Source organism: Anguilla anguilla, chromosome 15, assembly GCF_013347855.1.
Source record: "Anguilla anguilla isolate fAngAng1 chromosome 15, fAngAng1.pri, whole genome shotgun sequence".
Classification (NCBI taxonomy): Eukaryota; Metazoa; Chordata; class Actinopteri; order Anguilliformes; family Anguillidae; genus Anguilla; species Anguilla anguilla.
The window spans coordinates 20,023,326-20,045,448 of NC_049215.1; the positions used below are offsets into that span (position 1 = coordinate 20,023,326).

Sequence of the window (22,123 nt, forward strand, 5' to 3'; positions counted from 1 at the left end):
TAAATGACAAACATGACACTTAATTTGATTGGAAAATAACGCATGTATTTAATGAGATTAAAAAGCTGAGTACAATGCATTTTAGTTATAGTAATAAAGAAACAAACCCGTGGTAGAAAAAAGACTGTATACAAATCCAATAAACATGTAACGATATCCAAAAAGTGTGACATTTATGTACTATGCTTTTTTAACGCCTTACAAGCGTACAAATGTAAAATTAGGCGTAATACCGATCCATGTAACAATGTACAAACTGCAGAAATATACCTTAACCATTTGTGGATGTGCCACTAATTTCCCACTTAATTTCTATTCGTTGCGGCGTCCTAAAAGGGAACTATAAAGCTGCAATCCCTTTTTTGTGAACACATTGGCCACATTGTAGCCCAGGGCTTTTAACATTTTTAAGCGGCAGGTTTAGTGGTACATTTTATCTTACGTATATTCAACAAAGTTTACTGCGCTAATGTCCTAATATCCAACTTCTCCAGGAGGAATAAAAATGCGTTTCAGTCAACAATGCTAGCATCATAATGTGCAGGTAGTATTGCCAGTATTGCCTGCGCATTCATATTTTTTAAATGTGCATTATATATGAAGGATATGCATACTATGCAGGAGTTTTACCTTGAAAATATTATAAAGTAACCATGCTCAGTCATATCTAATTCATGCTCCTCTGCCTGTTTTTCTTCTAAAGTATGTTCAGGATGTTTCTGGAAATTATGCTATTTTTTGTGTGGGGAGGGGTGACAGGCTACAGAGCAAGTGGAGTGGTAACAGATTTCAGCAGAGCGTTTGTAGCTAGCTACTAGTACAGTAAAATGACAGGGTTCAAAAACTAGAGTCAACCCCGGAATTGATTTTTCTTGATGGCCACAACGAAAGTTCACCAAGAGGATGAAAAAAGGGATGTGAATTTCGCGTGTTTTCTGTTGGACCTGCAAGTAACATTACCTCTAGCCAGTCAGCTACGCTTGCTGCGTTCAAGGATGTTTCTTGCCCTCAAAGAAGTTGAGTGGGCAGGGTTGATGATGCAGCAGGAGACTTCTTTGATTGTAAACACAGGACCACAGCAAGGCTAAAAATCCTGCATAGTATGGCTTTAAATACCTTGGAAAATCTGATTGGTGTAGCAGTTTAGTGAAAATTACCTATTAACATTATTTCCCATAAACTTTTCTTAAGATCATTATTGGTTTAAAAAAAAAATATTTTATGGAAAAGATACCCATAAAAAATGCAGAATGAAGAATTTGCCTGAAAGTCATACAAGGCTTTGGAAATGGAATGAGCAAAGAATAAAACAGCGACCACAAAAAGCCTACAAACTCTGTACAAATACTGATAACTAAGCAATAGAAAAAAATATATTAAAAAATTAAAATAAGTTTGCAGATTTCTTTGTCAAAGGGTTTTGAAGTCCATTAAGAGCCAGTAGCAAATGCATGCTGAAGAATGAAAGAAGACAAATAATGTTCTCTTGAAGCACGTAAGGAAACACTGAACTGTTCTTGTCCGCATTTCCTAACTTGAGTCTTCAGACTGTCAGTTTGAAGGTAGATTAAATTCTCCAGAGCAGGGTTGAGATAAGGGTCCATCCTAGTCCTCTTGGAAATGGGTCGCTGTCCGTGCAGTTAGTGTTGGTTGGGTGTCAGTTTTCTAATCCAGGGCAGAATGTTCTTGTAAACTTCTATACTCCACGTACTTGGAAAGGGAAAATAAATAAAATGAAAGATACATGATTTTTTTTTTTTTTTTTGGTGGTGGTGGGGGGGAGGGGACAGCCACAGAAGGATTAGGAAATTACATCATGAGTGTCACTATTAGGTCTTTGCCTAACTGAGACGGGAGGGAGGGGTTTGCCATAGAAATCTGGAAGGGAGAGAGCATAATTTCATTAGTAGCTACCACAGTTCAGTGTTTGAATCCAAATACAGGTCAACGCTCGCGTCAACACAAGTTGACTCAAATTAACATTAAAAAAAAAGTCACACAATGTATTGCAAACCTGGAATTGAAAAAAAATGCTGTAAACAGATAGGCATGCATTAGTATGGGCAGTCTTTGAACTAAATACGTTTCATAAAAGAATTTTAAGGACATTAGTAGCAGAAAAACATTAGACAAGCATGTTAGTAACACAAATCAATGATGGCTTACAATAACACTGCTTATCCTAGCACATGAAATAACTTAAGTTCCTATGTTCAGGAGAGACCAGTTATTGCTATCTGGAGCATTTAAAAAAATACCCCAACACCACATTGTCTAATACAAGCTGCTTTAGTCACAGTCTTTTTAAATATGATGTCAGCTGTAGACAGCTCCAGAGGAAGCTCATATTACATTACCTGTGATGCTTACAATACTACAATACTGGCAGGTAACTGCTTATAAAGGCTAACAAGGCACTCGACCTTGAGAGTAACCCTGGATCCCTGCATAAATTTACCACGAATAGTTTCTCTGAAAGGGCACTGGTTAATCACCAATTACCTCTAATGTCAGGAGCCAGAGAAAACCCTTTGGACTAGCCTAGATGAGGAGTCCACACTAGGCTCACAGTTACATGGGCATGTGAAAGGTTGGGCTATATAGGTGTTGCCATCCAGTTGAGTGTACTTCAAAACTCCATCTCTCAAATGACCACATAGTATACTTAACCCAGGAAAGGGGACAGTGGCATGCACAGACAAGAGGGTGTCAGAAAGGGTGATGAGATTAATAATGCAGACAATATGCGCTGCTGACAAATGACAGCTGATCGCGTTTTGAAATGAAGGTACATCCATCAAATTGAGAGAGAATTAATGGTTGACATGCACAAAGGCTAACAGGCTGATGGACATTAAAAAGTTACCAGAACGTCTTGTATCTCCAAGAGGCTCAAGTTTGGGAAGTCTAGTAACTTTGGGAGTAGCCCATCCAACTAAAAAAACAAAACATTTGACATATTAATATCTGCACACTGATTTGGTTCTTCAATTATCTGGTAAACAAAGTAAATCTTCATTCATTTGAATATCTCATCCATTAAATGCAAACAGTAGTAATAACTCAGATTTTAATATTCTTGAAAATGTTAATGCTGAAATGTTGGCAGTCTTGCTGAGTCTTATGGCCATAACTCTAAATTAGTGGGGGGAGAGGGAGGCAGGGTGTGGAGTTAAGGGCTGTACCCTAGCACTGCAGTGGGTGCGTTGAACCAGTGGGGCTTTCACCTAATGGGGAACAGTAGGGGTGGGGCTTCAACCTGGGGTACAGCAGTGTAACTTTCTCCTACAAGGCCCGGGAGGGGCGGGGCTCTCATCTGCAGTGATGTCCTTACTTGGAGGTGGTGGGGGGGTGGGGCTCTCTTGGGCCACCTCCTCTGTTCTTAAGGGGTCTACTCTGTGCTTTCTCTTCAGGCGTAGTTTCTTGGTCTTCTTCTTGGCTTGGTCTGCTGGGACAGGTTTAAAAAAATCACAAAACCACTTTTTTTTAACCTTTCAAGGTTCACTCTTACCTGAGCGAGTGACAGGTACAGACACGCACCTGACTCTGCGCTCTCTGGGGTCTGTCGTTCGCTCTCCTCCTCTCCTTCCTCCTCCTCCTCTTCCTCTTGTGGCTGCTGTGTGAGGGTGGGGCTGTTCTGCTCCTCCTGTGCCTCTCTCTGCCTCTTCCTCTCCTTCTCCTTTTTCAACTTGTCCTCATTCTGTGCACACATACACACACACACAGACATGAATGCACACATGCACACGCAAACACATTTCATCCAATGCAACCTGACGGGACTTGCACTGCACATGTTTTTTGGCAAAACTGCCAATTCTTTGCTCTTTGAGTTTCAGTTCCTCAATCCTGTGCCATAAAGTAGTGAATTATGGTAAGGAGGGTTGGTAAAGGCAGTATCAGTGGTGCACTGTGGGCAGTGTTTGGTAGCGTCCCATTCTCTCAACACAAACTGTATATACAGGGAAAGCCTCAGACACAAGTTCCCCTGAGCAGTGCTGCCCTTGGAACATCCAACCATCCAAACAAAGTATTTAAGGAGGCAGATCAGTTTCAAAGTATGATATTACCATTCTTCTTTTTCCTTAATAAAAAACTTAGTCCCCATGAATAATATTTAAAAGGTACAAATATAATCGTGTAGCTTTTTACATGAATTTCCTGCAAGCCTACTGCACGCAAAATAACCAATACATCACAGTAAGGGAAAAGGTCTTTAAGTAAATACAGTAATGAAGCGTATTCCTACAATATTAATGATTAGACACCAACATAATTTTAAAGCTAGGCACCTCATTTATTTGGGCCCTGAAGATTTGTTGGTGCAATGAAGCCACATATGCACTTTCTGAGTCAATATGGATCAGCACTCTCACCTCTGTGATGACATTGCTGATTGGCTGGAAGGGGTTGGCCATGTTGACATCATCGGGCTCCTCCTCCTGTAGGGTCCTACCCTCTCGCTCTGCCTCCTCTCTTTCCCTCTGCTCCCTGACAGAGGACACACAACATCACAGCAGACACGTCTTACCCCCATGAACTCACATCACTCTCAGACATTCCTTTCATTGATTTTTATCACTGCACTTAGGCTATGATAAGCCAAGGAATGGGAAGGAAGCTGTGTATGGAGGGCTACAGGAGTATATATTAACCAGCCTTCACTTGTAGAAACATTACTCGTATTGCATTCGTACAGGTCAGTACTGAGTTTTGTTCAAAATTTTGGTCAAAACTCCAAACTCTTGCAAGTCATCCCACCAGGAAATGAATCAAAGAAATCTACCATCAAAGATCAGATTAAAGCAGTAACTTTTCAGATTAAAGCCATGTTTTAGGGTGCGCCTGACAGAGAGCATCACCTCTCCTCTCGGACCCGACGCACTCTCTCGGCGCGCTCTTTCTTTTCCTGCTCCTCCTGAGCCCTCTGCTCCGCCGTGTCCTTCTGCACACGCTCGTTGAGGGCTTCGTAGTCCTTGGCGATGTTGCTCAGCAGCCAGCTGAGCCCGTTCTTAATGGACTTGTCCAGCTTCTTCCCGTAGCCAAGGACAGCCGAGCACGGCTCCTGCCACAGTTATTACAGATGTGAAGTCGTTCCTGTTACTAAACATTCACTTTAATGCCACTAAAGGTCATGCGGTTTCATGCATTACAAAGTTTAGAGCAATTTGCATTGTTGGGGCCCTTATTGCTGTCTCTGGTCATCTGCTATTTGGGGAGTAACTCAGGGCGCAGGAGGATTCTACTGCTCAACAACATGGGTCAATATTTGGAACCAGACCTCCCCTCCAGCCCACAGAGAGATACTCACTATTTGACAGAGACATTTGTTCTCATTCACAAGTTTCTCCAGGGACAGGTACTCGATGATGTCAGCCTCATGCATTGCCCCATCTTGATCCTGTTTGTTGGCAAGCCTGAGGGAAAAGGAAAAGAAGGATTATGGGTAAAGTGGTTTCAACCTCTGAAGTGCGATCTGTATGCTGTATTTTTCCAGTCACTGATGGAGGGTTCATAGAGCTCCCTGAGACTCTAACAGCACAGTCCTGTTAGGAACGGCAGTAGGTCATGGTTAGATAGCTGGGTCCTGGATTAGCACAGTAAGGCACACCTTCAGCAACATGCAAAAGACATATGTGCCGTATTTGTGCTAAAAAGCCCTTTTACCAAATGCCAGTTTTTCTTTGCTTGTTTTAATCGCTTTGGCTGGAATACCAATGCTTATTAAATGTCTCATGGCAGTTAATCTGCTATAACTCCCCGGAAGCAATGTGCGTGGGTGCATTTGTGCGGTTATGTCTTTAAACACCGTTAACGTCAGTTCTGCAGATGATCTCAGGTAGCAGACTCAATAAAGCTTTACAGAGGGGGCTGCCCGGCAGTGTGTCCAGGTAAAACGCAGTATGCTAACATCACCCAGAGTGGGAGGGTTTTGGTCGGCAGGGTTTCCCCAACCTAGTCAGACCATAGAGATGGCCCTGGCGGATCGGACTCTGGTGCCAGCTGCACATGAGGTATAGTCCTCCAGCATAATGACTTCACAGCTCAGCCGGCATGGTGCAGATAAAACTGCAGGAAGTAGCGTCCAGCTGGACACGCACACGCATCTCTGCACTCTCCCAAACTGATGGAGGAAGTTGCAGTGATCGGACAGGCCTGCGAATACACCTGGGCCATCCAAAAACACAAAGTAAAACTAGGCTTAAAAAACAAAACCTCTTCTGTAGTTTAGTCTTTCAATACACCATGTCCCTTGATAAAACATATCACATTATTTGATCAGTACACCATGAGTAACAATTTTAAACAGAATAGCGATATCAAGAAGGTCAAATCACGGCCGGGGCCTTTCTATGTGGAGTGTTCCCCCGTGTCCGCATGGGTTTCCTCTGGGTACTCCTCCCACAGTCCAAAGACATGCAGGCTGGGTTAATTAGAGACTCTATAATGTCCCTAGATATGAGTGTGTGAGTGAATGGTGTGTGTGTGCCCTGTGATAGACTGGCGACCTGGCCAGGGTGTATTCCTGCCTCTTGCCCAATGCATGCTGGGACAGACTCAAGCACCCCCCGTGACCGTGACCAAGAATAAGCGGGTTACATAATGGATGGATGTTTCTCATTCCATTGAAGCATACACAAGTTTTCACAATCAACATCAACACCTCACACTGATGATTCACTACAATGGAAAAATGCGTCACTAACATATTTGTCACCTAATTCATTGTCGGACACCTGAATACTGCATCTCTGAAACAAGTTTAGCCATTCTCTCAATTTGTCCCGTTCAGAATTAACCACGGAACTGGTTGGGCAGTATCACGCAAACATTCCTGATGTTTCAATATGGCACACAATGGCCTTCGGGTAGAAAAAATATTGTCTTCTGCTGCAGCTGACATTCTATATAAATACCGCTCTGTACGGTTTCAAATATAATCAGAAATAATAACCAGTTTTACACTGACTTTTAAAAGCAGCAGTAAATAACAAATGCTGATAGCTTTTCATCCCATTACAGTGTCAGTTTCTTGTTCATGCCATCTAAAAGAAAATTGAAAAATAAAAAGAAACAAAAGTATAGTTCTAACCGCTGTGTCATAATTATGTACACTGTACCAAGCCATTCCTTCAGGGTGAAATCTGTATCAGAGCAGACGTCTACAGCGTAGAATGCCTCGTGGCTAGAGACAGGACCATTTGTACACATGGTAAACAATATACATATTCAAGGTCAGCTCCTTTAACAGTTCAGCTCAATTCTATTATGCAGCTTTTTTCAAATTATGATGTATGACGCATTTACCAATATTGTATAATAAAACGGTTGAATAACAGCTGTGAATGCAGAGAAGTAATTGTGGCCTGGAGGTTATAATACGCCTGAATGTGCACAAGACCGTGGCTTTTCCCTTCCATTAGCTGGCAGACATCCCTCAACTGGCAGGACACCCTTAGATTGAGAAGATTCATTCAGAATTCAGAGACTTGTAGCACAGCACTTAGCCTAATATGTGACGCATAATGAAACATTATCAAATGCAAACACGCATTGCGTTTCCCCTTTGATGCTTTTTGCTTGTGTGTGTAATTTCCTGCTGGCTGTGAAGAGAGTACAGTCTCGACAAAGCCTTCCCTCGCAGCAGTGCACTCCGAGGGACGGGGACGGGGACGGGGGGACGGGGGGACGGGGGGACGGGGGGGCAGCCACAGGTTAATGCTATGCAATGTTAATGGAACATCACATCAGTGAAACCTCGTCACTGCGACAACACTTCAGCCGGATGGCAAAGAAACACTGCCTGGAGTTCGCAACCCGTGGAACTTAAGGAAGAAATATTAGCAGTCTAGTTACATTTTTGACTTTTTCGACAGACCTATTTTTTCTCCCAGCTCCCCCAGTTCTGGAATGGCAAGCATTTCAGAAAGGCATCTGATTTCTGAAGCGCTTACAGTTTATAATCCGTCTTTGCTCCCCCTTTCACCACACAGGAATTCAGGAGCATGTCAGAAACGATCAGTCTAAGCGCCTGGGCGCTCCTATGGTGGCCCCCCAAACTCGACGGGCCCAGGACAAAAGCTGGCATTGCATGCGGCCTTCCCGCAGTCCTTTCAACCACGACACCCTGGAGCCTTCAGATAGCCTAATGAGCCGGGCCCCCTCCGCTCTGGCCAGATAAAGTCCTCTCTGCGGAGAGAGAGGGGAGGCGGGGCCAGGACTGGCTGAACCAGATTTCCCAGGAGCCTCAGCCGTTCCTCTCTCTCTCGGATAGCTGGCAGGAGTTCACCGAGGGAAACTCGCTCGTAAAGGCTGCCTGCTTCGCTCCTCTGGAACGCGCTGTGGAAGTCTCAGGATTGGGGAGGTCAAGCTGAGGAGGTCCTCTGAGCCCCCCCCCGTCTGAAAAAGCTCGTCCTGATCTGCCAAAATGTACCGAGGCTGGAAACTGGGCTTCCACATCCACTGCCTAAGCTTGGCCGGAAACTAACACCTGTTGTTTTTTTGGGCTCCGAATGAAACAAGACACAAGGTAAAAATCTTCTCAAACTTTGACCAAATATTTTTAAAGAAAGAAGAGCAGTTCTGAGAAGTTTCTGAAAATTCTTCTGGTGTTCCAAGATAAGATGTTATTGTCTAATCCATTTATTCCAAAGTTCTCTGCAATGAGACGCAGAACAGGTTTTCCTCAGATGAACAGATAGAATCAGGGGTATGGCTCAATCTCTGCATACGTCTCTCTCCTCTGCTCTCTCTGCTTACAGAGGACGTAACTAATGACACAAATTCCCACTGAAGCCCTGTGGGGACTCCAGCATGCCTAACGAGTTCCACTATAACACTAAAGAGAAACATAAATCAAGTGCAGGGCAAACTACCCCACATATTGTGAAGTGAATGTAAAGATATCTATGCTCAAATAGAAAGCTGGAATGTGTCAGTGTGCCACTATTTGAACACAGGCATATACAATGCAGTCTGAAGACAAAGGAAGTATACTTTTTATTATATTGTTCCTACTCGCCAGCAAGAATGTGTTTTTTATGTTTTAAGTTCCTGTGTAGGTCAATATTATTATACTGACTCCAGTAAAATTACTTTTAATAATCTTCACCCACCTTAAACTCAATGCCTCAGTAGTTAAACTCAATAGTACATGACGTCCATGAATTGTCTACCTGACAGCATTTAGGATAAGCAATGCTCCATATCTAAAAATAATTGGTACTAAAATGGTCATTACCCCCCAAAATCTAAATTTTATAGGGTTCCTTCCAAAAACAATCTAATTTATGAAGCAGATGACACTTTTCATAATTGAGTTTCAGTCGCTGTCCTTACAGGGCCAAGGATGATGAAAGGAACTGCAGGTCACTAAGTCCAATGACCACAAAAACTTGCAGAGAATGGCCATGGATTTGTACTTGGTTATAGTGATCACAATTTTCTATTGTATAAAGTTAACAATGGCAGGACTGCTGTCCCTTCAGTTTCAATATAATTTACTTCTCATCAGGCAAGTGGATATAGCTGTTTGAATTTACCCAACATATCAACAGGTTAATTCCAGACAACATGTTGTATGAAGTCGAAAACCATATTGGCTATTTTTTTGCCCTATGTCTGAAGTCTCTAGCAGGCTAAGTTATTTAGCATTTTGGGTGCTTTAGTAGTGGTGTGTTCCTTTAACCCGTCTGTCAGGAAAAGGGTGATGCACCAAGGCAAAATCTTCCCAACAGCAAAAATTCATTAATTTTGAGCCTGCTGACGTCATCTTAAATTGGAAGCAAATGGAACAACGGCTTCTGCAATGTTTTAATCAGATCCGAGCCAGAAAATGTTTCCACCCTAATCCAGGTCAGCTGAAGAAGGCCTTTCCCTCAGACAGTAAACAACAGCCATTCATATTAATAATCTATAAACTAATAATCATTCCCTTTAAGAAGATTGAGAGAGCCATATGAACACACAAAGTTTCACTGTACTTTCCATTTGGAATCCCCTTCCTGAAATTGAATATCTAACAGATCTGTTGCACTTTCTTTGATTCTAGAAGAGAAAAACAACTTTCATGAACAATACATCCCATCCTTCCTCCCATATTTCCCAAAGGTTATGTTAGCATGTACCTAACCACACATGCATTGTGAAGCAATGGAACACATGCCAAACTGGGTCACAGGCTGCAAAAGAGAACACAAAACGGCAGTTAATAATGAGCATCAGACACCCAACTGGCTAGTTCTAAAAAAGCCGCCCATCGCAGAAAATAGACTGGCCCTTATACAGTAGGCTCCTTGTAGAGTTGGGCCTCTGTTGTGTCATTGGCTAACCGTAACTGAGAGCCTGCAGTGGTGGGACACGATTAGCAATTAGCAACCCCTCCCACCGCTATCCCGACGGGTTGCTTGGGTTACCGCTACGTAAGTTCCCAACAACACAGCAGCTGTATACAGGTCACAAATTGTTATCAGTGAGAGATGAGTCTTTTCAAAATGGTGCTATCTGTCCTGTAGTACTGTGTGGAGTGCACATGCTCAGTTGCAGTGCTCCCTGTGTACGTTTAGATGCTAATGCATTGTACAATTACTGCTGCCTAAGACTAGAACTATGCAGTGATGAGTTTTAAGTTGGATTTAGCCTCTGATGTTATCACATTTAGGTCTATTCTTTATAAACATGCTCTTCTGTGTAACACGGAGGCTAAAGAAAGACCTCTGACTGCTAAAACATTAGCACTACTTCAACCGACAAACACTGTGCTTAGCGATACCTATAGCACATGCAATCCAGCCTTCCCTGGGTGTTTGGGAAACAGCACATCTTTAATGGGGCTTCCAACAGCAAGTCAGATAGAAGGAAAAAGAAACACTCCATGAAGAGTCTTATGTGATTATTTAAAAAAATAAATAAATTGGAGAACAGAACAGAAAGGTGAGATCATTCTACGTATAAATTCTAAAAGCAAATGGAAATAATATATAAACTGAGAGTGAATGCATGATAAACACCTTTTACTGGAAAGCCTTTTGTCAGTAACTTCCTTCTTGTCAGTGAAATAAAAAGGCTGAGGGTTCTGAGCACCAGACTGGCTGTCTGCTCTAGACAAAACGGCAAGTCAACATTCTTTAGTGCATTTCAGCCCACTGGCAGTGTTAACAGAAAAAATACACTGAAACTTTGGAGTTCAGTGCAGAAAAACGATTCTCAAGAATAACATGAAACAAGTGGCAGTTAAAAACAAATGTATGAAAAGCAAGCTGGATTCCATGCTAGAATCCACCCACAACGCTGTAGGTGGTGCCTGTCTGTCAAAAAATAAATCGTTCCTTTGTATCTTGAAGTCAATGCACTCGGTGCATTTTTTTTTTCTCTCAAGTTATGATGAGCCTAAAGATTTAAATGTATCAGCATACTACCTTCAACAGTGAAAACGTGATATATGCCGACAAGTCTTATACACCAAACATTCTCTATACACCATGCAGTCTCTATTTTCAGGCAGGCAATAAATGATTCCTGTTGGCAGAAAATTCAAAAAGTATTTAAAAGGAATTTCTATAAATATTTAGCTTCTCTGATATTCATCTGCAAATCTTTCAGGGGCCATAACTCGTTGCTAGTCCCAGACGCTATGCTATGGTACGCTACCCTTCCTGTTTTGGTCTACATTTCCGGCTATTAAAGAAGATGCCTGTCTCCATTAAGCCCTTTGCTCCATTTTGCCTTACTTGGACATGATTCTTTTCAACTCATATCTGCATTCAGTCTAGATTTAAATGAGTAAGCATTCTAGCTACACCAAAATATCTCAATGTTGTTATTCCCACAGAAATTCTGTATGTACGATGGCAGCAGTACAATCACCTCTACATATTTTAACTTCATCTTCAGTAAAAATGTCTATTTGAACACTGAATTCCCAGCCATCCTGAAATTATAATGTTTAAACAAATATAAAGTATAATCTTTAATGTGAAATGATGAAGGCAGCTCGTAATTCAGAACCAGCATGAGCCATCATTAAAAAGGAGTGGGGAGAAATGGACCACACCATGGAAATCAGTTCATTGTGCAGAACAGAAAAACCTGACAAATCTATTTCTGTTCATAAAACTCAAACAAGGGAAGTAAACAAAGGGGGAACAAACATGCATTCATGTTCAGGAAATTCACTGTATCTCACATTACACCCACTGATAAATCAGACTGGGAAAACAATAAACTGCTAAACGCTCAAAGAAAAAAGAAAATACTGTCTTTAACTCACTATGAAAATATTTATAGATATAGTTTTGCATAAGGCTGTTGAATGTAAGTGTTTTCTAGGTTGTCACTTCAAGCCACCACACCAAAGTACATATTTACATAAGACTGTCAACATGAATAACGGGGGCGGGGACCATGGGGCCATGTGATCAGTCATCCAAAATGATCAGCTATGATCACAAACTCAATGCATTCACCTGTATGATTCGATTTACAAGTAACAAATCATTGGGTAATGAAATTAGAGGGCTGAAATCATTGAAGTAATTTGAATCTGTGTGCTTTCTACTTCAATTATGAGCTAAAGATACCTTTACTTTATCTCAGGATATATTGGAGTGCAGCGGTGTCCATTTCAAACGTGGCTGAAGGAAGAAAGAGAGCCAGTCACCTTTCCTGCTGAGACTACGGGTCCCCGTCCCTTTAGCTGCCTGAGACCATGAAAGACCGACTGGAGGAGCTGAGGCAGAGAGCGAAGGCGGCCAGCGAGGAACCGCACAGCGGCCCTTTAAGCACGGAAGGGGATGGAGGGGAGGACGACGCCCTCGCGCTCCCGCAGGCCGTGGTCTTCGAGGAGGAGCCGGTCCTGGACAACTTCCTGTCGGAGGTGCAGCGCATCCGCGAGGCCATCGAGGAGCTGGAAAACGAGGTGCGGGCGTTCAGCCAGCAGCAGAAGAGCCTGGTGGCCACCATGCGGCGCTTCAGCGTCATGAAGAAGGACAGCAGCATCACGCGCGACATCAAGCTGCGGGCCGAGAGCATCCACAAGCGGCTGGAGGCGCTCTCCAAGCAGGTGAAGAGCGCCGAGGCCGGGGGCGGCCCGGCGGCGGCGGCCGTCCGCATCCAGCGTGCCCAGCACACCGCCCTCCTCCGCCACTTCCAGCAGGTCATGCGCCAGTACAACGACACCCTGGTCAGCAAGCAGGACAAGTGCAAGCAGTTCATCATCCGCCAGCTGGAGGTGTCCGGCCGCGAGGTGTCCGAGGAGGAGGTGGACGAGATGATGGCGCAGGGCCAGTGGGAGGTCTTCAACGAGAACGTGCTGCACGAGGCCAAGATCACGCGCGCCCAGCTGTCCGAGATCGAGCAGCGGCACAAGGAGCTCCTCAGCCTGGAGAGCAACATGAAGGACCTGCGGGACCTGTTCCTGGAAATCCACATGATGGTCGAGGAGCAGGGGAAGCACATCGAGAACATCCAGGCCAACGTGGAAAAGACGCAGGACTACGTGACGGTCACCTGCGAGAAGTTCAAAATGGCCGCCAGATACAAGCGGAAGAACCCCATCAGGAGACTGTGCTGCTGTTGCTGTCCTTGGAAAAAAAAGATGTGGCCATGAAAAGAAAAAAAAATAATGATCTTTTTCTGGCACAGTGAGCTGTGTAAGGCTTGGCGCAGAGTTGACACAGCGGTCAGGCAACAGAATGAGAGACACTGAGAGGGCTCTTCTCCCACCACATACTGCAGGGGCCTGGACATCAGTCTGGCACAGATAAGAGACAAGGGCACGGCAAGCCCCGATAGAGTAGCGCAGCTGAGGGTTAGCGTGCTGACTGAGCCATGCTGAAGGAGAGCGCTAGCTTCTTAACGTTAGCACGCTAACCATCTCACGGTTGCACGTTAACTTCCTCACATTATAACGATAATTGCAGTGAGCTGTGTACTGTTTAGAATACCAATACATTTTATTTAAATAGCACTTACCCAAAAAAAAGCTACAAAGTGCTTCACAGCAAAAAAAAACTATCAAAACAAATCTTTTTTCTTTAATTTTTTTTATTTTTTAAAAGTACTTTCACACCCTTCAAATTCTGTATTTATTTATTTATCATAAAGTAAATGTTTTTAAATTGGAAAGAAGTGAGAAAAACTTCTACTGCAAACTGCCTGAAAATGACAGTCGATATTAGGCTTATTTGTGCTGGAAAATAAGTGCATGCTTAAAAAGATGTAAACTGTATAGTGTGGTAAACTCTTCATTTATTTTTAATCTAACATTTTTACATAAATGCTATTAATATATTTTTAACTTTCCTGAGTTCAATATGTTTCTGTCTCAGAACGAAGAGAAAATGCTCTAAAGAGTAGTACCATATGAAGCCTTTCAGTATCAAAATACAGAACATGTTACTGAGCAAGATGAGGAATTAATTTGCCTTCAGCGTTGTGTGCAAGTGATCCTAAAGCCATAAATTTCAACAAATTATTTTAAGAAAACAACTTCTGTAACAAAATAATGAGCCATCCCTTACAGTGCTTACATAAATTGCAGTGGAACAACAAAATATCTATTCAGGTGCCCTACTTGCAATGTAACTACTACAGCTGAAGCATATTAAATATAGAGGCATACCGATTTAATTTCTGTTCAATTCATAGCTATAACTGTCCAACTTCCCCACCAATACACACAGTTGTAAGCTGTACAGTGGGTTATGCTGGTAGAACAAGGAAGGTTCTCTCATTAACGCCCAGTGAGACGTTTAGCCCATGTTTGAGGATGTGTGTTAGTGAGTCACCAGGCGTCTGATGTCAGAGCAAACAGTGCAAAGACATGGGTGTGGCTGAGAGTTCACATCAGACACTGGAAACACTTGTTTGACGGAAAAAGGAAAGAGTGGTGAGTATCATGGAGACCGAGAATGTGCTCCAGGTCAAAGTACTGAATCTATAGTCAAACAAAGGGTGGGTCAACAATATTGTAGAGTGGAGTAAGTAAGCCAACAGTGCCTACCCAGATCTACTGCTCCACACTTTGTCTGACCCTTTTATAACCTGAAACTATTAGCAAACAAATAGCTATCAGATTTAGCTACAGCATATTCAAGCAAATTATATTATACAGCACATTCCATTCCCCAGAAGTACAGGAAATGGTTTCAGACATTGACTTACTCATAACTACATTGGTTCATTTTCCTATGGTCCTAAAGAAAATAATGCTATGCCAGGACAGAAAGAAAGGAACATGGCGAATGGAACACGGATAAAAAAGAAAGATGATATACCAACCAGAAACTTCATCCAACTTCTGCTCATATTTCTGTTCTCCCCACTAAATGTGCAATTCAAACAAAGTTCAACTGCAGCTGTTCCAAGAGGCAATAACACCACCCAGTGTATTAAAAAGGGAGTACACAGGAACTATACACTGTCCCCTTACGAACCATTCTGTTAATCTGTTCCCTTTCTCCAAGCAAAATATTTAGATCAAATAACAGAGAGAAATAGGTATTTTTTATTTTTAACAATGATGTGCCACATTAACCCCAGGTTCAGTAGAGATGTGGTAATAATGGCCACAGCGGTGCAGTTTGAGCACGGGCACAGGGCCTGTTCTGCTACTCACACCAACACGGGCTTCCCGGCAATGCGGGGGTGGCGCAGGACCTCGGCCATGATGTCCTTGGTCTCCTGGATTCGCTGCACGTCGCTCGAGTCCACCACAAACACCACACCGTACGACTCGGAGTAGTAGTTCTTCCAGATGCCCCGGATCTTTTTCCCCCCGCCCAGGTCGAAGATGGTCACCTCGAACTTCCCCTGCTTCAGGTCCACCTTGGAAAATCCAACAGTGGGGGCCACATCCTCTGGGTTTTCTAGATGCATTAAAAAAAATTGTTAACCAAAAAATTTAGTAAGAGATAGGATGTGTATACTTCATAAAACCAAAAAATATAAATATCCCATCAAATAATATAAAATAAGTTTTACAAGAATGGTTCTTAAAAGTTATCAAATTTCATGATAACAGGTATATTCCAGAGTAATTTTAATGGGTGAAAGCCATACAAACTAGTCTGCTGGCCTGCAAACAAATCAACCAATGAATGTTTGAAAATGTCTGAGAAGTTGCCCTTGCTTTATTATATATTAAAAATGATAACGAGAAAATGTTACTGCCGCCTGCTAAAAACAACTCAAATGCAAACATTTACTGATTACCACTTTACAGATTAGACCTTCAGCTGCCTGGAGGCATAAGCTTGTTAGCTGGACCACTTATCTCACAGGCAGCGTTACAAAGTTATTTTATTGAATTGACAACTAAATCAAATTAAGCCTTCAAAATAACACACACACAAACACAAATGGATGCGCACGCACGCACACAAAAAATATGTAGCTATATATTTTTCTGTAGTTTAACAGTTTCCCACTGTTTAAAAGTCCTTGAATGCGATTCAAAGCATCCCCCATCCCTCCCATAAGACACTGGCTGAAATGGAGGAATGGAGCCCCGTGTAGCAAGCCTTTCTGACAGTAACGCTGTGTGTGCATGCTTCATGCAGGTTAATGCAGCTGCAGCTGACATGCAGAGCTGAGAGTGGGGAAAAGCTCACCTCCCTGAATCCCTCTGACTGTGGCGCTTTTCCCTGCGTTGTCCAGTCCCACCATCACCAGAGTTACTTTCCTAAAAATGCAAAAAAAAAAAAAAAAAAAAAAAAAAAGAACATAAGAACTAAGACAAAATAAGGTAACACCAATGCAAACTATAATACAGCTGCATTAAAACTCAGGAAATATACCAATGTTGTGAAAATGAGTTACAATTGCTGGCACATCAGAATTCAAGATTCCCCTTCTTTGTTTTTGATTTCATCCCTGATCCAAATACTGCCGCAGATTGTGTGCTGATCAGTGCAGAACCGTTTCCGTTGGGTACTCCAAATGTCATAAAACATTTGCTTTTATTTAATCGGCAGGAATTTAAACATAAACTGCACTCTAGTGGAAAAGCAATATTGGACTGCATCCATCACTGCCACCGATATGGCACAGATGTTTTCATCATCTGATCAAACTTCGGATTTGATCTGTGTGCCAGTTAAGAGGAGAAAAAACAGTTAGGGTCTCTCTTGAGGATGGTGTAGTATCATCGTAGAAGAACTTGGCCTGTAGATTCAAATCCCAGATGGGGTACTGCCATTCTAGCAAAGTTTGAAATCTGCTTCAGTAAAATATCAGGCTATGTATGTGGATAGTAAGTATGTAGCTTTGAAGGTTTCTCTAGAGGTGTATGGGTCCTTACAACTCAAGAGAAGCTTACAAAGCTAGAAACATATGTGTCCATGAGGAATTGGATACATACTATGCACATATATAGCCTGATATTTTACAGAAGTAGATAAACAATGTGTACATAATATGCACTAATGTAACTGTGCAGATTACTGAGGCCTACATATGTAGTTGGGCTGCCCTCACAATAGACACTGCTCTATTAGCAGGAAGAGCGGCTCAGTCAAGGAAAAGGCTGCTCCTGGCTGGCCAATACACAGGATACACACAGACTGTGAGACTCAGCCACAGTCAGCATCTGTTAATTGACCCAAAACTCCGTACACACTCCGATAACAGTCCAACACAGGTGTTCAGGTCCTCAGTGCTGTTTCAGTTCCAACTGGTACAGCTGAGAATGATCTGCTTCCAGGTACTGAGATTGTGCAGCTGGAGTGTGTCCCTGCCTGCCAGCTCACACACCTGCAGCTCCTGCAGCTCCTAGAAGATCTTTTCAGTCTCACCTGTTATGGAGCTACACCAACCCAGAGCATTTACATGTTCTCTCATGTCCCAAAATTAAGTAGTACAAGAAAATAATCATAAGCACCAATTTGGACTTCCTTAATTAGTATTCTGAGAACTACTAGAGCAGACCTACTAGATTTTGGCACCAAAGATTTGTACCTCTTGGCTATATTATGATATATGCATAAAATTCTACAAAACAGGTAAACATGATGCTAGTCTTTGGTTGTTAACAGAGCTGCAATGAGTCAGCTTATAGCCAATTACATTTAAAATGTATTTAATACAAAACTTTTGAGTCATGACCTCACTGAATTATCCAGAAAATAGCCACTATTTTTCACGGTATTGTTCCGATAATGTCTGAAAAGTGTTTCTCTGTGGTCTTTTCAGTCAGCCAGGATCGGTGAAAATGAGTTTATAAGTGTGGCGAGGCATGAACCCAGAAACTGGCTCAAAGGGAGCTTGAGAAGAAACCAAAAATAAACATTTTGTACAAGCAGTCCTTAAAATGAATAAGCCACGCAGACTGAAAGAGCAGCCTAATGACTTTAAACTCTAAAAACATTATGTCTGTCAGCCCATTTCCTTTCTATCGTACTGGGGCCTGGGGTGAATTAATGCCCAATTCTTTGCGCAACAAATAGCAGTTCATTACAAGGTAGCCTATTTAGAGTTCAATTATCTGGTATAGTTCATTTGAATTTGAAACAAATACTATCTCACTTACAGGAACAAATCAGACATGTTATTTTAAATTACATAGTATACAGATGGGGGAGGGAAATAAACATGATATAGATACACAAAATAGATCATACAAGTGGTACCAAAAATCAGCCCACTTTAAAGAAAATTAAAAAACACAATAACTACAACCATTTGTTATTTGTTAACCACTTGAGTTGTAATCATACATCATTATTGTACATTTTTAATAAAAATCTGATGGAAAATGAGGGCAGTTGAGAACAGTTCTGGCAAGATATGAAAGCTGTTTGTTGGTCAATTATTACTGATGAAACAATATAGGTTACTGTATAACTGTGAGGCAATCATTTTATCTTCCATTCTGACTTGAATTCATTAAAAATCTTACACGGCCTAGTGACATTCAGCACATGTCCTTAAACACCTACAAGTATTGAATTGTCTCTCTGAATCATATCTCACAGGGGGAAACCCTTAGGAACCATGGTGTGTGGATGATGTACTAGTGTCTGTTGCATTGATTCTATTTGTAATGTTGCAAATAGCTGTCAAAACTACTCGTCCCACAGTGTGTCTAGTGTGTGGTGGTGGGGAGGGGGAGTTAAATAAAATACATCTTCAAGCAACAGCTGCTGCAAATATTATTGCAATAGTATATGTCTCTAAAACAAAATAACAAAGTTGAATCAGTTAGAATCTGGACGTCCATCACCAAGTAGCGTGGCTGTTCAGGATGAAAACTCTTATCAGCATTGGGGCAAGGCTTAATGAAATAAGCCTACATAAGGTACACAGTGAGATAAGGTCAACACAGCCCTTCAAACTGCAAAATCAGAGCACACACTAGAAGCACTTCCTTACTGAATTTGAGCTTAATGGGAAAAATAACACTCCATCCAATTACCAGGCCGACGCACACACACACACACACACACACACACACAAACAGAAAGGCACACAAACAAAATGGCCTCAGAAGAAATGATACTTAACTCCGGCATTTCCGCCGCAGTGACATTAACCGCACGATCCAGGTGACGGTTCTCTGGAGCCAGGAGGTCTTCATCAGAGCTGGAGGAGGGCTGCGATGCTAACCGACCCTGCTGCTCTATCGCTAGCCTCAACCAGACCGCGGCGTCCACCTACCCCCAGCCACACCTGCACCACAGGCCCTGCCCTTCATCCTGGATTAGCGGGGATTTCTAAAAAGCTCCTGTAAATCAGGGCTCGATGTAATCACACCGTTTCTTTCCCCCCTCATTCATTGGAAGGATGAATATCAGCATCATTTTCACACGTTATCAAGCCAAATTTACTGGCTGAGCGAGCGGTTAGAACCACGCAGGAGCTCCACAGTGCATTGTGACTCGCGGGACATTTACGGTCTTGCAAGGCATTGCTCTGTGCAGGAGAGCCTCAGGCCTGCCTCTCTGTGCTCAGGATGCCAGGGACATATGGAGCGACAGCTGCGGATGACTGCAGATTACCGCTGCAGTTGAAGCAGCTGAGGCAGCCGTGCAGCAGCAATGCAGGCCACCATTACCATCAGCTTTTCTTCCTCATCTTATTACCAGCCCATCATCACAGTCACATCAGCACAGTGACCATGTCTACCATGACACAGCTTAGCTGAGCCTGGCTTGACTACTTAACTATGCACATCACATGACTTTTATACTGTCTGTCACAATCACACCACTCCAGTCTGACACAACGCAAACTTGCACATGCCGTCATCATAACAGCATAATCTATCCGACACTCTACATTATGATTATCATAATCATGCAGCAATATTTGGTAAATTAACTGTAACCCTGTCATCCTGCACTGACACCTGTCTACCACAGAAACACAGAACTCAATTCCTTTGTCACATCATATTGTTACAACAATTGTTCAGCAAGAACCTCAAATAGCATTCAATACACTGCTAACAACAAGTTCAATAATTAAAAAGAACCACACAAAATGTAAGGAGGGCACTGAACCATGTGGGTGTTTAATAAGATAAGGCTGATTATTAATTTAAACAGCAGTTAATCTGCAGGGGCAACACAGATGGGATTGCAGATAACTATGACAGGTATGCTGAAATGAAATCACTTACATCCCACAGTATTTAGTCCCCCCCCCCCCCCCCCCCCCCCAAAAAAAAAAAAAAAACTAAAAATGGTTAAGATAGTAAGTTTGACAATTTATGTTTTCAACAAAAACAACATAATAACAATGAATGTAATAATAATAAAACTCACCTTGAAGGCTCTCGCCAACGTTTCAACCAGTTGCAGCAGTTCGCCATCAGGCTGAACATTGCACTTCAAACTCATATGTTAGGAGATTGATCATAGGCAAAGCAACTACCCAGCTAAGTTATACTATCTGCTTCCCAGCAGGTTTTGACATTCCCACTCTGTCCCCATGCATGTTAGCCTTGCTATCAAGCGAACGTTACCGAGTTAGTTAACTGGCAGAATAAATTCATAAGTCATAAACTAGATAGTCTAGAAGCAAAAAAAAAAAAAAAAAAAAAAGCTTATTTTTCTTAAATAAACAAAACGGCGAGGTTACACAGTAACATTAAAAGAATACATTTGTCAACGCCTTCTGGAAGCATATATAGTCTATGGCTACATTACAGAAACCGTTAGCTAGCTAGAAAGCTTAAGTAATGTTAGCTAGCTAGCAACCGTTAGCTAGAACCAAACACTCATTAATCAACAGGCTAAAAGTAGATATGTTTAATTTCAGAACTATACATTATGCACTCCGTGTTTGAGGACAACGTAAATAATCCACGCTACCGTTATTCGGTAACTTAGCTAGAAAAGTCCCCTGGTAATGCAGCTCGCTGGCTAATTATCTAGCACATCTCGCTGTGATTTATTTGCCAGATAACCTTATCTATCTAAACACATAGCGACCATGTCATTTTGTTATATTCCCAAAAAATCGGCAAATGTAGATAAAATCGGATCAATAAAAATACAAGAAATCCGTTAATTATGTTTGTTCAGTAAAAACATATTTAAAGTATTGGACAGGATTCTACCAATGAAGCTAGCTAGCCAAGCTAGCTAAATATTATCGCTTTGTTTACACCGTCCCAGCTTGCTGCTATGGCTGCAGCCGTGATTGCGTCAGCGGTAGTGGACAAAGACAAGACGCTCTTGGAAACAGTGTATCAAAATGGACTGCGCTGTCTGTGGTCTGATGCAGAATTACACACGGTATTTCGTAAGGAATTTCCATGCACTGACCTATTCATACAATAAATAAAATACATTGTGGCTCAATATAAGACATTTACAGACTGGATCTGTCGTTGTGCATGGTTATGATTATTAATTAAAATAACTTCTAAATAAAGCGAAGAATAATCCATATTGTAGATTGTTCTCTGAATGTCCATTACATATTAGCTAGTATATTAATAATGATAATAAAGTACAATAGGTTAGCTGCATGTTCCATAGGTTCATAGGCTATAAGATCAATTTTATTGTCCCCATGGGGAAATTTGTCTTGGACTGCTAAGTTAAGTAAAACGTCCGTACACTTCTCAGAATGCAAACAATTCTGCATACATCCAAATCTGTCATACAGATCAAAACAC

General features: G+C 42.1%; 2 protein-coding genes across 6 annotated transcripts; one reads left to right on the top strand and one right to left on the bottom strand.

Moving 5' to 3' along the window:
- Window positions 1-692: 692 nt before the first annotated feature.
- arl13b (ADP-ribosylation factor-like 13b) lies at window positions 693-21,637 on the bottom strand. Of its 5 annotated transcripts, none has more exons than XM_035393355.1 (10): window positions 20,763-21,637; window positions 16,611-16,681; window positions 15,617-15,866; window positions 5,312-5,417; window positions 4,863-5,065; window positions 4,377-4,491; window positions 3,541-3,700; window positions 3,335-3,448; window positions 2,867-2,935; window positions 693-1,710 (listed from the first exon to the last, which is right to left on the bottom strand). In XM_035393355.1, exons 1-10 carry the CDS (start codon window positions 20,819-20,821, stop codon window positions 1,697-1,699), a joined length of 1,161 nt encoding a protein of 386 aa, XP_035249246.1. In that variant the 5' UTR covers window positions 20,822-21,637; the 3' UTR covers window positions 693-1,696. The 5 variants fall into 5 exon arrangements, with proteins under 5 accessions (XP_035249246.1, XP_035249244.1, XP_035249245.1 ...); XM_035393353.1 differs by having other exon boundaries at window positions 693-1,878; window positions 20,763-21,636; XM_035393354.1 differs by having other exon boundaries at window positions 693-1,878; window positions 3,335-3,445; window positions 20,763-21,633.
- Window positions 12,707-13,591, top strand: stx19 (syntaxin 19; the record flags this gene model as incomplete). Its single annotated transcript, XM_035393359.1, has 1 exon — window positions 12,707-13,591. A coding segment is annotated over exon 1 (885 nt), but the record flags the coding sequence as incomplete, so codon positions are not given.
- Window positions 21,638-22,123: the final 486 nt, after the last annotated feature.

Coding starts and splice junctions, on each gene's coding strand:
- arl13b (XM_035393353.1), bottom strand. CDS start 20,821: ATGTTCAGCCTGATGGCGAACTGCTGCAACTGGTTGAAACGTTGGCGA. Junction 5,418..15,616: donor GCCGGGAAGCCCGTGTTGGT/GTGAGTAGCAGA, acceptor CTTTTCCCTCAG/GCTTGCCAACAAACAGGATC. Junction 3,449..3,540: donor CCCAGAGAGCGCAGAGTCAG/GTGCGTGTCTGT, acceptor AACCTGTCCCAG/CAGACCAAGCCAAGAAGAAG.